This window comes from Entelurus aequoreus, linkage group LG17, assembly GCF_033978785.1.
Source record: "Entelurus aequoreus isolate RoL-2023_Sb linkage group LG17, RoL_Eaeq_v1.1, whole genome shotgun sequence".
NCBI lineage: Eukaryota > Metazoa > Chordata > Actinopteri > Syngnathiformes > Syngnathidae > Entelurus > Entelurus aequoreus.
In genome coordinates, this window is record NC_084747.1 from 43,975,663 (window position 1) to 43,992,332 (window position 16,670).

General features: G+C 38.8%; 2 protein-coding genes across 5 annotated transcripts in view; one reads left to right on the forward strand and one right to left on the reverse strand.

The window, feature by feature from the left end:
• fancc (FA complementation group C) overlaps window positions 1-16,670 on the forward strand; it is a 122,961-nt gene that overhangs the window by 96,899 nt on the left and 9,392 nt on the right. The window lies entirely within an intron of this gene.
• Window positions 1-16,670, reverse strand: part of aopep (aminopeptidase O (putative)) — a 203,733-nt gene that overhangs the window by 9,903 nt on the left and 177,160 nt on the right. For 3 of the 4 annotated variants that reach the window (XM_062025735.1, XM_062025734.1, XM_062025733.1), the window contains 2 exons: window positions 290-376; window positions 72-221 (listed from right to left, as the gene is read on the reverse strand). In XM_062025735.1, the coding sequence (XP_061881719.1) occupies window positions 81-221; window positions 290-376 (228 nt within the window). In that variant the 3' untranslated portion in view covers window positions 72-80. Of the gene's footprint in view, window positions 1-71; window positions 222-289; window positions 377-16,670 lie in introns of those variants that run through there. The other variant, XR_009821729.1, reaches the window with a different exon arrangement.

Consider the following 16,670-nt stretch of genomic DNA (forward strand, 5'->3'; position numbering starts at 1 on the left):
ACCGGCATAGAAACAAGAGTTTAGAATATTCAGAGACTAGCGAAGGCAAAACCATAGAGATTAAAAGTCACCTGCACTTGCTACAGCACCATCTCCTCCACCACCCTGCGTGCTGATTGGTCCATTTCTTCGCTGACCAATGAGAGGCAGCGACGAGCCAGCGCCTGTTGCTCGGCGTCCTCCTGAAGCATCAGCTCGCCGTACAGATACACGCCCATGGCCTGCAACATACACCTCATGACAGGACAACCTGACATGAAGGATAGAGAAGTAAATGGTGTGTATTTACCTGATCATGACGCAGGAAGTGTTCCACGTCGCCATAAGCCTCCGCGTGTCCGTGTTTGACCACTAGCTCGCACCAGCGATGTCGCACCTAAAAGCAATAACAGGCAAATGTCATTTATTTTAAATCTGAAACAAAATGATTTGAATCAGACTTAAATTTATACCATATGTGTCAAAGTCAAGGCCCGCGGGCCCGACCCGGCCCACGAATGAATGATCTATGGCCCACGGGATTATATTTGATTAGTATTAGAACCGGCCCGCAGGCCACAGTCGCCTGCTGCTGTTTTGCACGCACCAATACTCCATCAGTGTTGGCGCTAGGAATTTTCAAAATGGGGTCCCAGGGACCCCATCAAGTCATACAAATGGGGTCCCACAGTAAATCTTTGGGGTCCCACTTTTTTGTAACCTTTTTTGAAAACAAATGATAAATGTATGTATTATCCTGTTGTGTCTCACATTCTATATTGTGTTTTGGAAAAAGGTTGTCATAAACGTTACTTAATTCATTAAAAATATATATATATATATATTTTTTTATCCAATCCAATCCACTTTATTTATATAGCACATTTAAACAACAAAATGTTTCCAAAGTACTGCACAACAATATTAAAAACAATATTCAAATATTATCCTTAGCTCCACCAATGACTGAATAAAAACAAAAAATAAATACATATAAAACCAATATAAAAAACAATATAAAATACATATGATTAAAAAGATTTTAAAGGGTAAAACCAATTAAAACAGTAAATATAAATCCAAATTTTAAAAACACAGAGGACCACACAACTCACGGAGTGTTAAAAGCCAGAGAATAAAAGTGGGTCTTAAGACGAGACTTAAAACACTCCACTGTGGGAGCAGTTCGAACATGGAGGGGCATATTGTTCCAGATCTTAGGGCCGACCACAGAGAAGGCCCTGTCTCCCCTGGTTTTAAGTCTGGTCTTGGGCACCACGAGCTGGAGCTGGCTCTCGGACCTCAGAGCGCGCGCAGGATTGTAAATTGGGATGAGGTCCGAGATATACTGAGGTGCCAGTCCATGTAAAGCTTTAAGAACAAACAGCAAGGTTTTAAAATCAATTCCAAGATGAACTGGGAGCCAGTGCAAATTCTGAAGAATTGGGGTTATATGCTGGCGTTTCCTGGCCCCTGTTAAAAGTTGTGCTGCCGCGTTCTGGACTAACTGCAACCGGGAGAGAGCTTTTTGGCTAATGCCAGCATAAAGTGCATTGCGGTAGTCCAGGCGACTTGAAATAAAAGCATGCACGACTTGTTCAAAAGGTTAAAAGATAAAAATGGTTTTACCTTTACTAAAAGACAAAGATGATAAAAACACGATTTTAAAACGCCATTGACTTGTTTGTCAAGTTTAAAATCGCTGTCTATAGTGACGCCAAGGCTGGTGACTTTGGGACGCACATAATTTTGCAACGGTCCCAAGTCAGTGAGGGCTGGACCAAAAACTAAAATTTCCGTTTTTACCTCATTCATTATTAAAACATTCTGGGCTAACCAAGCCTTGACGTCGCATAGACAGTTGAGAAGGGGTGTCAGGGGGCCGTGGCCTTTTGAAATCTTTTATGCATATTAATGTATTCAGTTAACAACATTGATTCACTTTCTTCTTTCCTTCATGGATCTAAACTTTACCGCTACCGATATTTTTTTAAATATTTTTATTGTAATATTTTCAGAATGTGTTTGTTCTATTTTTGGCCAAAGTAAGACAAAGAAAACCATCTGAAGTTGTCTTTATTTTTTAGTTTTAATGCCATGAATTTAATAGTCCGGCCCGCATGTGCACAGAGTTTCCCCCATGCGGCCCCTGAGCTAAAATTACTTTGACACTCCTGATTTATACCATACAAATTTGCTTTCTGTAGTAGTGAAGTGAATTATATTTATATAGCGATTTTCTCTGCAGACTCAAAGCTCTTTACATAGTGAAACCCATTATCTACATCTTTAAGCTACATTTAAACCAGTGTGGGTGGCACTGGGAGCAGGGGGGGGTTAAAGTGTCTTTTCCACGGTGGACACTCGGATGGTGGAAGCGGGTTTCGAACATGGAACCCTCTAGTTGCTGGCAACCGAGCCACGCCGCCCCAAGTAGTAAAAAGTATATTCTAATTAATAAATACATTTAAAAAAAAAAAAAAGGTTAGGCAGTATTGTTGTATCACAAAACAGTCACAAGATGGCAGCACATTAAACCCACATGGCGTGAAAAGCTGTATCTCATTACAAGTTTTTAAGGCGAGTCATCAAACTTCACCGCCATGCCACGCTCACAGGCTGTAACAACTCTTGTAATTTAGAGTCCGTGGTTCAAGTTTGGTAGCGATCGGACTAAACGTCACTTTGTTTTTGTAGAACTCCTCAAAATGACCCTAAAAGGTCCACTTAGTCCAATCAAAATGGCCAACTTCCTGTTTGACTACTTATGGCAGACGTGCGTATTACTTTTCAAAGCAGACAAGAATGGTGGCACGCAACCAAGCTCATTTCCGTTTTCAAGCCCTTGTAAGAGACATGAACCTCTGATAGGCTTCATAAAAATTCATGTTTTAGATGCGATTACATCCCTTTGCTGTAAATCCTGGTCTCCTTGAGAGCGGAAGCAGAACTTAAAAAAAAAAAAAAAAAACAGATCTCTGGGCCGTGTGAAGTTATGTGCGAGGCGGTGCTCTGCAGCTCCACAGTCTGGCAGCCGGCCACGAGAGCACTTTAAACGAAGCTGACGGCTCATCTGTGCCGGCTGAAGGCGTGAGAGTGTGTTTTGGCTTCCGTCCTGACCTGCTGCTGTCCAGACGTGACGTTCTTACAGGCGAGGTAAGCGTGTGACCTCCGCGCGGTCAGACGTCCACCTGATTTTTACCACGCTGCTCCTCAGACGGGAGGAAGCTTGATTGAATCAACGTGACGCTGATTGTTTGATGGCGCAGACTTAAAGACTACTTGCGTGGACCTTGGAGGACACATTCTAAAAACCATGTCGCATCTTATTCTATCACCGCCATTTATTTATGATACTCTATCACGCAAATGCACTTTTTATCTCAAGTGTAATACGAATGGAATTCTTTTTATCAACGACGTACTAAATAAAAGGCACAGAAACTGACGAAAGTACATCTAGAAAAAATACGAATAAAATTAAAATGCAGAAATTAATCACAATAAGACGATAGTGTTGAAGCAATGAAAAGTGAAACAAAATAAAAAAAATAACAGCTTGAACAGAAGGCCAAAGGCTACAGAAAAGAAATGGTGTTGTCTGTGAGCTTGCATTTAGTTTTTGGCGCAGTCAGGAGCAGCTGATCAGGTGACCTGAGAGAGCGGGAGCGTGTACCAAGGTGCAGCAGCTAAAAGACGTGAGGCAGGGCTGGTCCATTGAGGGATTTCAAAATAAAATCATTTCAAAATGAAAGCTTAAAGCGTGCGAGAGCGACATGCTCAATGATTTAAGAGCGCCAGTGGGAAGACGTGCAGAAGCAATAATCCAAAAAGGATCTCGGGTGCATTAGAGAGTGGAAAGGAAAACGGTAGCTAATTTTAAACACATTGTCATTTGTTAATAAGTATACTGCACAACAGAACAGCAACACAACCAATGTTGTAGGTGTGAGAAAAATATTGATATGGCAATATACTTATACGATATACAATACCGGCCAAAAGTTTGGACATACCTTTTCATTCAATGCGTTTTCTTTATTTTCATGACTATTTACGTTGTAGATTGTCACTGAAGGCATCAAAACTACAAATGAACACATGTGGAGTTATGTACTTAACAAAAAAAAGGGGAAATATCTGAAAACATGTTTTATATTCTAGTTTCAGGTGACCTCTTGAAGCCTGAAATGGTTTTCACTTCACAGGTGTGCTTGAAGCTCATCGAGAGAATGTCAAGAGTGTGCAAAGCCGTCATCAGAGCAAAGTGTGGCTATTTTGAAGAAACTAGAATATAAAACATGTTTTCAGTTATTTCACCTTTTTTTGTTAAGTACATAACTCCACATGTGTTCATTCATAGTTTTGATGCCTTCAGTGACAATCTACAATGTAAATAGTCATGAAAATAAAGAAAACGCATTGAATGAGAAGGTGTGTCCAAACTTTTGGCCTGTATTGTGTGTGTGTGTGTATATATATATATATATATATATATATATATATATATATATATATATATATATATATATATATATATATATATATATATATATATATATATATATATATACACACATTTACATACACACATATATACTGTATGTATATATATATATATATACACATATATATATATATACATACATATATATAGTATATACATACATACAGTACATATAGTATATACACATGTATATATATAGATATATATATATACTGTATACACATATATATATAGTATATATATACATATATATATACACATGTATATATATATATATACACATATATATATACATATACACACACATATATATATATATATATATACATATATATATATATACATACATATAAACACACACACACACACATATATATATATATATATATATATATATATATATATATATATATATATATATATATATACACACACACACACCTTGTATTTCAAGCTACATTTTACAATTATCAGTACACTATGTATAGTAGAATTCAGTATATTCCCATATGACAATATCGCAACATTGTATTGTATCGTGACTCAGGTTGGGTACCTAGTTTAACAATTGAACTGATAACGGTACTTATTGGTACCAATTTTTTGTATTTTCATGTGTTCATGTGTTGATAAATGTTAATTGTTTGATAATAAAATCTATTTTTTATTGTAACATTTAATAATGAGCTGATTATGATAACTGTGCTGTCCTGTTGTTATATCTTGTTTTATTATTACACTTCTGAGTCTCATTTGCAAGTATTATACAGTAGACTTTCCATGCTGTTGCAATTCCAAGTCAGTAGATAGCAGTAGTGTATAGGCTAGATATGTTGCCTCGCTGCTGAAGTCTTTGCCATGCAGCTGAATGTCTTGTCTTATGTTGCGTCCTACAAATTGTTTATACTGTAAATATTGTGTTTATTACACATTTGCTGTTTGATTGTAACGTGCATATTGGTTGTAGTTTTTAGTACCAAATGTGGAGGTGTTGAAATCACCTTGTAAAATCGCTCAAGTTAGCGCATTTTGGAAAAGTGGAGCTTGCTTTAAGTGCTGCTGGAGTGCTTGTTTCCTCGCCAAGTGTTTGAGCAGATGTCGAGTCTGCAATCGGACGTGACATCACGTGCAACAAATGTATCGAAATAAGGCATGTGAATCGGTACCCAGTAGTACCAACGGAATTCGGTCGGTGCCCATTAAAAGTATTGAATTGGGTACCCATCCCTAATGGTGACTCAAACATTATGAGGTGTATGGTATTGTGACATCCCAGCCATACGATGGTGTAATGGTGCTAAGGAGCAACCAGAGGTAGACTAAGCTGTTGGAGGCTAACCACTAATGATACTTCAACTACTGCCATCTTGTGGCATTATTAAAAACTAACATCAAGAGGTTGCCTACAGCCACAGGTGTTAATGCAATTGTTTTTTTGACTGATCACTGATCAGAGAACTTGTCATGTATTTCCATTTCTTCAAAGTTACATTTTATGTATGTGGGAGTTGGGGCGGTGTCATTTTGTTTATATCAACTTAATAGTTCTTTCCAACAATAACCAGATGCTGCGTTGTCATGGCTACAGGCCAGGAGTGTCAAACTCATTTTAGCTCAGGGGGCCGCATGGAGGAAATTATGTGCACACACGGGTCGGACTATTAAAATCATGGCATTAAAACTAAAAAATATAGACAACTTCGGATTTTTTCTTTGTCTTACTTTGGCCAAAAATAGAACAAACACATTATGAAAATATTACAATAAAAATATAGGAAAAAATACCGGCAGCGGAAACTTTAGATCCATTAATGGAAGGAAGAAAGTGAATGAATGTTTATAACTGAATACATTTACATATGCATAAAAATGTGTTTTCTTTTGTATACCGTATTTTTCGGAGTACCGTATTTTTCGGAGTATAAATCGCTCCGGAGTATAAGTCGCACCGGCCGAAAATGCATAATAAAGAAGGGAAAAAACATATATAAGTCGCACTGTAGTATAAGTCGCATTTTTTGGGGAAATTTATTTGATAAAACCCAACACCAAGAATAGACACTTGAAAGGCAATTTAAAATAAATAAAGAATAGTGAACAACAGGCTGAATAAGTGTACGTTATATGACTCATAAATAACCAACTGAGAACATGACTGGTATGTTAACGTAACATATTATGGTAAGAGTCATTCAAATAACTATAACATATAGAACATGCTATACGTTTACCAAACAATCTGTCACTCCTAATCGCTAAATCCCATGAAATCTTATACATCTAGTCTCTTACGTGAATGAGCTAAATAATATTATTTGATATTTTACGGTAATGTGTTAATAATTTCACACATAAGTCGCTCCTGAGTATAAGTCGCACCCCCGGCCAAACTATGAAAAAAACTGTGATTTATAGTCCGAAAAATACGGTAATTTAAAAAAATAATAATAATTAAGTAACGTTTATGACAACCTTTTTCCAAAACACAATATAGAATGTGAGATATAACAGGATAATGCATACATTTATAATTTGTTTTCAAAACGGTTTACAAAAAAAGTGGGACCCCAAAAATTTACTGTGGGGCCCCATTGTTATGACTTGATGGGACTCTATTTTGAAAATTCCTAGTGCCAACACTGATTGGAGTAGATGGTAGTTATGTTAGATCCACTATGGACTGGACTTTCACAATACTATGCTAGACCCACTCGACATCCATTGCATCAGGTCTCCCCTAGAGGGTGGGGGTCACCCACATCTGCGGTCCTCTCCAAGGTTTCTCATAGTCATTCACATTGACATCCCACTGGGTTGTGAGTTTTTCCTTGCCCTTATGTGGGCTCTGAACCGAGGATGTCGTTGTGGCTTGTGCAGCCCTTTGAGACACTTGTGATTTAGGGCTATATAAATAAACATTGATTGATTGATTGAGTATTGGTGCGTGCAAAACAGCAGCAGGCAGCTGTGGCCTGCGGGACGGTTTTAATACTAATCAAATATCATCCCGGGGGGCCATAGATAATTCTTGACTTTGACACCCCTGCTACAGGCAGTGTGCAAGTCCGAAAGGCCGTGGGCAGCAAAGTCGCATGTACTATTAAGTCCCAGGCGTTCGGAGGTGCGCCGCGTGTAGGTCATGTGGTGCACCTGCATGGCGCCCCCCCCCCCCCCCCCCCCACCCCCCCCCCCCCCCCCCCCCCCCCCCCCCCCCCCCCCCCCCCCCCCCCCCCCCCGACAGCTGTAGCCAGAGCTGGGTTACATTCCTGGGGAGAGCCCGGAGGCAGAGCAGCTGCATGCTGGTAGCAGTGTTTCTTTCTGAGGCCCCTCACGCTTTAACTGTGACATTCCTCCATTTATTACTGGCCCCCAGCCCTCTCATACTACTAATGCACTGTGGGTGTGCTTTTTTCAATTCTCAGGACATGTATGTCCACAGAGGTCCTCATGCACACACAATCCACACACTCGTGTGTGTGTGTGTGTGCCGTCCTACCAGCAAGCAAATTTGTGGCCAGCCGCATATTTCCTTTTACCAACACACAGAAACGTTTAAAACTTTGCACGCCAACCTCGACAGGCGTCGCTTGTGCACTAAAACAGATGCTGAATGATTGTCAAGGTTCTCTTTGTTTGCCGCGGCTGCGACAGACACACAACACATCAAACACTAATATGTTCACATCAAACACTAATATGTTCACATCAAACACTAATATGTTCATGCAGTCTGTGGCTACAACCTTTCTGAAAAAACGTTGACATTAAAAAGTCAAGATTCCTCATAGGTTACCATGGAAATCGGAATAATCCGACATAAAAAGTATTAACTGTAATTAGCATGTTATACAAGTTCAATACTACAAAATGTTTTCTTTTCTTTTTTGACCACCGTGATGGTATGGTAACTCTGGACAAAAGTATTGGGACACTGCTAGACATTAAGATTTGGAATCACAGACTAACTCACCATGTGATATTATTAGGGATGTCCGATAATGGCTTTTTGCCGATATCCGATATTGTCCAACTCTTAAATACTGATACCGATGTCAACCGATACCGCTATATATATACAGTCGTGGAATTAACACATAATTATGCCTAATTTGGACAACCAGGTATGTTGAAGATAAGGTCTTTTTTTTTTTAATTAATAAAATAAAATAAGATAAATAAATTAAAAACATTTTCTTGAATAAAAAAGAAAGTAAAACAATATAAAAACAGTTACATAGAAACTAGTATAATGAAAATGAGTAAAATGAACTGTTAAAGGTTAGTACTATTAGTGGACCAGCAGCACGCACAATCATGTGTGCTTACGGACTGTATCCCTTGCAGACTGTATTGATATATATTGATATATAATGTAGGAACCAGAATATTAATAACAGAAAGAAACAACCCTTTTGTGTGAATGAGTGTGAATGAATGTAAACGGGGGAGGGAGGTTTTTTGGGTTGGTGCACTAATTGTAAGTGTATCTTGTGTTTTTTATGTTGATTTAATAAGGCAGGCCGATATTATCGGATATCTCTAGATAATATCACAGTATTTTGCCAATAATATGGAAATAAATATAGTGAAAGAAAACACACAAACAAGATATTTATATTGGGGAAGAAGTGATATATGTACGTAATATAGTGCTCAAAATAATCATAAACTTAGACAAGGGACAACTATAATGTTGATATAAATGAAAAAACAAATACCGTAATTTCCGGACTATAAGCCGCACCTGACTATAAGCCGCACCAGCTAAATTTAGGGGAAAATACAGATTGCTCTATATATAAGCCGCACCTGACTATAAGCCGCAGGGTTTTGATGTGTAATTAGCGTAGTATATAGGGGTTCCTGCTACCACGGAGGGGATTGTCGGGACAGAGATGACTGTTTGGGAACGCAAAGCGTCCCATTTATTAACAATAAATCTTTCAATCATTCAATCAAACTTTCACATCTTTGACATGGCGAACAGCATTCGTGCAGAGTACAAATAATACAACGGTGCAAAGTAATACAAAGTGCTCGCCTGTACGTTATCAAAATATGAAAAGTCAGTCTTTAATCATTGTGTCATCGTCTTCCTCCTGCGTACTAAAACCACCGAAATCCTCATCGTCGGTGTCGGAGAAGAACAGGCCGTAATTAAGCCGCACCCTTGTATAAGCCGCACGGACCAGAACGAGGGGAAAAAGTAGCGGCTTATAGTCCGGAAATTACGGTACATGCACTGTAAATCCTTAGATGCTGATGTCATGTCATTTTACAGACAGTTCAGCATCAAAATGTCTGTTCGAAACCGTACTGTATGACCTTCAGGGTGTCCTGATCCAATATTGATATCAGTCCGACATCACCATGAAAACAAGTATCAGATTATATATATCGGCTTTTATCTAAAACCTCCGCTACAAGATCTGATACAAGTCCTGCAGCGTGTTTACTTGTGCAGAGCTGGACATCTAAATGTCCTCCGATAAGCACACAAGGTCGGTCTTCTCTTGTATTTTAGTCAAGTCATTTACAACAAGGTAACCATGGGAGGCTAGCAAGAGCTTGCAGCTACACAAAGGCTAAGCACACAATAGCACACAAGCTAGTGGCCTTAATTGAACAATATTGCAGTCTAAAAACACATTTGTCAATATAAACAAGCAACAAATATTTATTGTTGTATATTACTAGCACGGTAGAGCAGCCGTGCCAGAAACTTGAGGGTTCTAGGTTCGCTTCCTGCCTCTTGCCATCCAAATCACTGCCGTTGTGCCCTTGGGCAAGACACTTCACTTTTGCCCCCAGTGCCGGCTCACACTGGTGAATGAATGATAGGTGGTGGTCGGAGGGGCCGTAGGCGCCAATTGGCAGCCACGCTTCCATCAGTCGACCCCAGGGCAGCTGTGGCTACAAATGTAGCTTACCACCACCGATGTGTGAATTAAAGTTAAAGTTAAAGTACCACTGATAGTCACACACACACGAGGTGTGGTGAAACTACCCTCTGCATTTGACCAATCCCCTTGTTCCACCCCATGGGAGGTGAGGGGAGCAGTGAGCAGCAGCGGTGGCCGCGCTCGGGAATCATTTTGGTGATTTAACCCCCAATTCCAACCCTTGATGCTGAGTGCCAAGCAGGACGGTAATGGGTCCCATTTTTATAGTCTTTGGTATGACTCGGCCGGGGTTTGAACTCACAACCTACCGATCTTTGAGTATCTAGTTGATAGAAAAGTGCTATATAAATCTAATCCATTATTATTAGTATTATTACCGTATTTTTCGGAGTATAAGTCGCTCCGGACTATAAGTCACACCGGGCGAAAATGCATAATAAAGAAGGAAAAAAACATATATAAGTCGCACTGGAGTGTAAGTCGCATTTTTGGGGGAAATTTATTTGATAAAACCCAACACCAAGAATAGACATTTGAAAGGCAATTTAAAATAATAAAGAATAGTGAACAACAGGCTGAATAAGTGTACGTTATATGACGCATAAATAACCAACTGAAAACGTGCCTGGTATGTTAACGTAACATATTATGGTAAGAGTCATTCAAATAACTATAACATATAGAAAATGCTATACGTTTACCAAACAATCTGTCAGTCCTAATCGCTAAATCCCATGAAATCTTATACGTCTAGTCTCTTACGTGAATGAGCTAAATAATATTATTTGATATTTTGCGGTAATGTGTTAATAATTTCACACATAAGTCACTCCCGAGTATAAGTCGCAAACTATGAAAAAAACTGCGACTTATAGTCCGAAAAATACGGTATTTACAGGTACAAAGTCTCCAAAGCAGAACCATATTAGAAAGTATCCAGTAACAATTGTGTCCGCATCATGAGCTTAATTTAATGAATTATTGTGGCAAAAACAAATGACCACTTCTCTTCAATTTAAAGACAGCATAAGTCAATACCAGACAGGTAATAATAAATAGGTTAGTGGTTTTCAACACTACCATTGTTCTCTGATTGACTATTTTCCCTTGATCAATCCTTTTGTAGCATTCACACTACAAAACAATGAAAGTATGAATGATTTGTGCTGATATCGTATCAGATCTATATCAGTATCGGACATACACAAGGGTCCAATATCGGTATTATATTAGAAGTGAAAAGGTTGTATCTACCGGTGACACAAAAAGGGGTCAATAGGACACTAACAAGGTACGCGTATGTTTAGGGATGTCCGATAATGGCTTTTTGTCGATATCCGATATTCCGATATCAACCGATACCGATATCAACCGACATATACAGTCGTGGAATTTACACATTATTATGCCTAATTTCAACCAGGTATGGTGAAGATAAGGTACTTTTAAAAAAAATTAATAAAATAAAATAAGATAAATAAATTAAAAACATTTTCTTGAATAAAAAAGAAAGTAAAACAATATAAAAACAGTTACATTGAAACTAGTAATTAATGAAAATTTGTAAAATTAACTGTTAAAAGTTAGACAATCATGTGTGCTTACGGACTGTATCCCTTGCAGACTGTATTGATATATATTGATATATAATGTAGGAACCAGAAATATTAATAACAGAAAGAAACAACCCTTTTGTGTGAATGAGTGTAAATGGGGGAGGAAGGTTTTTTGGGTTGGTGCAATAATTGTAAGTGTATCTTGTGTTTTTTATGTTGATTTAATTAAAAAAAACACACCAAAAAAACGATACAGATAATAAAAAAAACGATACAGATCATTTCCAATATTACATTTTAACGCATTTATCGGCCGATATTATCGGACATCTCTAATAATGTTCAATTTGGGGGAAAAGTGGACACGTGTAAGCCTGGCTATATGTCACAAAGACCACAGTATAACAGAGCCAGCCATATTAAGTCAGTAAGTCAATTAGAATGAGGGGATGTTATGAACTATTACTTATTGAGACCAAAGAACGACTGAACATGTGAGATGAACACGTCCCTCTCTTTGTATAAAAACTTTGTCCATCTCCTTGAGAAAAAACGTGTGTGTGTGTGTGCGTGTGTGTGTGCAAGTGTGTGTGTGTGTGTGCGAGTGTGTGTGTGTTAAGTGTTTTTCCATGCAGGGCTATGTGCATAATGGCCCTGTTGTATTTTTAGTACACACTCAAGGTTTTTTTTTCCTGGAAAATGTGGTGTAGAATCTTTTCTCTTGTGTGCTGGGAATCACCTGAACTTGAGGCCATGCAGCACAAAGTGTGTGGACAACGAGGGCCCTTAAAAGCCTCCGAGACCTTAAAAAGATTATTTCTCTCAGCTTGGAGGACGGGGGTCAAATTATTACAAACAGCTCTCAGTGTGACGCAGAGCACAATAATCAACACTCTCCTCTCATTTGATTGTGCTCGTGGAGCTGAAGTTGTGGCCAGTGGGTGTTGGAGTGCAGCAGAGAGCAAATACACACATTTTAAAAAGTACCATTAAGGAACTTTGTGCAGCACTTAAGACAAATATGATGTGCATACTTGTGCGGGGTTTTACTCAGTAATGGCGGCCGTAAAGAGGAGAGTTGCTATTACAAGGGGAATTTACTACACATTACTCAGCGCGGTGGAGCTGAGGGCGGCTGGCACTCGTTTTTTTTACAAACAGGTTATTCAACCTGGGGCTTGCGGGACAAATATGACCTGAGAATGATATTTGAGCATTTCAAAACTATTACTACAACAGCAGAGCACGCCTGTCCTACAGACCATATTTGAATGTATTTTTGCAGGAGGTCATTGAAAACTGCAGAATGCTTTGTCTATCTTTGACTACCATTTTTGTGTTACTGCCTTCAAAACAGCATTGTGCTCCTGTTACATAGAGGATCTTTGACTGTTTTTGGATTACGTCCTCCAGAACAGCATAGTGCTCCTGTTATATACTGTAGAGGAGCTTTGACCAGCGGTTTTGCAGTAGTTCCTCAAAACCAGTAGAATGCACCTGTCATATACAGCAGTGGTCCCCAACCTTTTTGTAGCTGGGGACTGGTCAACGCTGGAAAATTTGTTCCACGGACCGGGGGGGGGGGGTTTTTTTTTTTTCCATAAAGAAATACAATCATGTGTGCTTACGGACTGTATCCCTGCAGACTGTATTGATCTATATTGATATATAATGTATATATTGTGTTTTTTATGTTGATTTAATTAAAAAAAACAAAAAAAAAAACGTTTTTTATTTTTTTATTTTTTTATTTTAATTAAATTTCTTGCGCGGCCCGGTACCAATCAGTCCCCGGTGGTTGGGGACCACTGATATACAGTATAGCAGTGTTTCTTAACCATTGTTGTGTCGCGAGCGCGTCCCTAGAGGGCCGCCAAAAATATGTTTCTCAGCTGTGGTCCGTATTAGCCGCAGCGGCACACTGTTGTAATACATTTTTCCGCCACATGTGGCAGTAATTACAATCTCAAACAAACAGAAGAAGTCTTCAGCTAAAGTCATAGAGAAGTTTCTTAAGTGCAAAAATTATGACTGAATCAGTGAAGCTGTATTTAGGGTCCGCACAGGACCTTTTCAAAAGGAATCCCAAAGGGAGTCCTTTTGCAATGGGACGAAAGGACCCTATTGAAATTGTAAGGTTTTATTATTATTCTTTATTATTCTTCCGCACGGTCGCGCACTACTTTGCCCCCCTTAACATGCTTCAAAACTCACCAAATTTGACATACACATTAAACCCCGGGGACAGCACACTTTAGGGTTAAAAAAAATACCCAAAAATCAACACTGCTCTCTAGCGCCCCCTAGGAAGAAAACTGCCTCTAACTCCCACTAGGAAGGTCGTAGAGACATGAAACAAAAACCTGTATGTAGGTCTCAGTTAGACCTACAATTCATAATTTCACTTCTTCGGGCGAAAACCAACAGGAAGTTGGCAATTTCCCCTTCAAGACAAAAAATGACTAAAAACACTCATTTTTGATTTTTGACCTCTAATTTGACCCCCTTAAAATACTTCAAAACTCACCAAACTTCTCACACACATCGGGACTGGTGGAAACTGTGATCTAAAAAAAAAACCGAATCCCAAAACTCAAAATTGTGCTCTACATAATTTTTGGAAAAAAAAGAGAAAAAACTGCTCCTCAGAGGAAAACTCTGACAAAACTGCTTGTAACTTCCGGTAGGAACGTCGTAGAGACATGAAAAAAATACCTCTATGTAGGTCTCATTTAGACCTAGATTTCATACATTGACACCCTTCAGCAAAAATCAACAGGAAGTTTGTTATCTCCATTTCAAAACAACATTTTTGTACCAAACGGTCACCAAACATCAAACGTTATCTCCTCTGAGCGCGTTTGTCGTTTCCGCTTCAAACTGCTACAGGAGAGAGATTGAACCCTTCTGATTAAAAGTTGACGACGGATAATGATTAAGTGCTACCGTTTTGATTTTACGAGCCTTCAAAGACCCGCAGCACTGATGCTGCTACGGTGCCAAAAATGACAACGAAACTGCGATTAGACCTTCTTTGGCCTCAATACACACAATAGCCTATAATGACAATGTGAACTCAGACACAACTTCCTCTAACTCCCAGTACCAATATCGTAGAGACACGAAACCAAAACCTCTATGTAGGTCTCACTCAGGACTACCACTGGACAAAAGTATTGGACACCTAGGACTAGCACCTGCCAGAAGGCGGACCCGACCAATGCTGCTTGCAGCTTTAATTTCATTTGAACTTTAAATTTATGACAGTCTAGAAAATGGATGGATAGTTAAGAAACATATTCATATTTTGTTATTATTAATTTAGCACAACATAATTGTATGTCAATTTATTTTTAATCAGTTTTTTATGAGTCCCTTCTTATGCAGTATATTTGATTAGTACTTATTTTAGCGGTATAGCTCGGTTGGTAGAGTGGCCGTGCCAGCAACTTGAGGGTTCCAGGTTCGATCCCCGCTTCCGCCATCCTAGTCACTGCCGTTGTGTTCTTGGGCAAGACACTTTACCCCCATGTCCCAGTGCCACCCACACTGGTTTAAATGTAACTTAGATATTGGGTTTTCACTATGTAAAGCGCTTTGAGTCACTAGAAAAAAGCGCTATATAAATATAATTCACTTCACTTCACTTATTTTTCTAATCAGGCTGGCCTAAGCCTAAGGTTTATGTGTTAAATAAAAACATTTTGTTTAAAGTCAACATGTGATTAACACATGGTTTCATATCATTTGACAAGGTTGTAAACAATAAGTAGGTTAGATATAATTGTTGAGTACAATTAAAATAAAGAGTAAGATCACTATTCCACTGTTAATATTTCAGTTGGCCCAGGCCCCCTCTGTAGTGGAAAAGTTGGGGCGTTAGGTCAAAAAGGTTAAGAACCCCTAATATATATGATCTTTGATTAGCTATTTTGCAGTAGATCCTCATAAACAGCAGTTCTCCATCACATAGAGGATATTTGACTAGTGTTTTTGCATTACATCTGTAAAAACTGTAGTGCGTCTGTCATATAGAGGATCTTTGACTTGTGTTTTTGCAGTGCGCTCTTGTTATAAGAATGTTTTTGCTATAGGTGCTCAAAACAATACAGTGCTCTTGTCCTATCGAGGATCTATACCTCGCATGTTTGCAGTAGCTCATTTTTGCTGTTGTCCCTCAAAAACAAGAGTGCTCTGGAATATAGAGGATCTTTGACTAGCATTTTTCCACTAATCTTCTGTTTTATAGAGCATTTGATTGTTTGATTCAAGTGTTTTTGCAGTAGTTGCTTAAAAACCATACAGCACTCTTGTCATATAGAGGATCTTTGACCGGTGTCTTTGCATTAGGTTGTGTGTGCGTCAAAAAGGTTAAGAACCCCTGATATAGATGATCTTTGATGAGCTATTTTGCAGTAGCTCCTCATAAGCAGCAGTTGTCCATCACATAGAGGATATTTGACCAGTGTTTTTGCATTACATCCGTAAAAACTGCAGTGCGTCTGTCATATAGAGGATCTTTGACTTGTGTTTTTGCATTACGTCGCTAAACACAGCAGAGTGCCCCAGTCACATAGAGGATCTTTGACTAACGTTTTTGCAGTGCACTCTTGTTATAACGCATCTTTAATGAATGTTTTTGCTATAGGTGCTCAAAAACAATACAGTGCTCTTGTCCTATCGAGGATCTATACCTAGCATGTTTGCAGTAGCTCATTTTTGCTG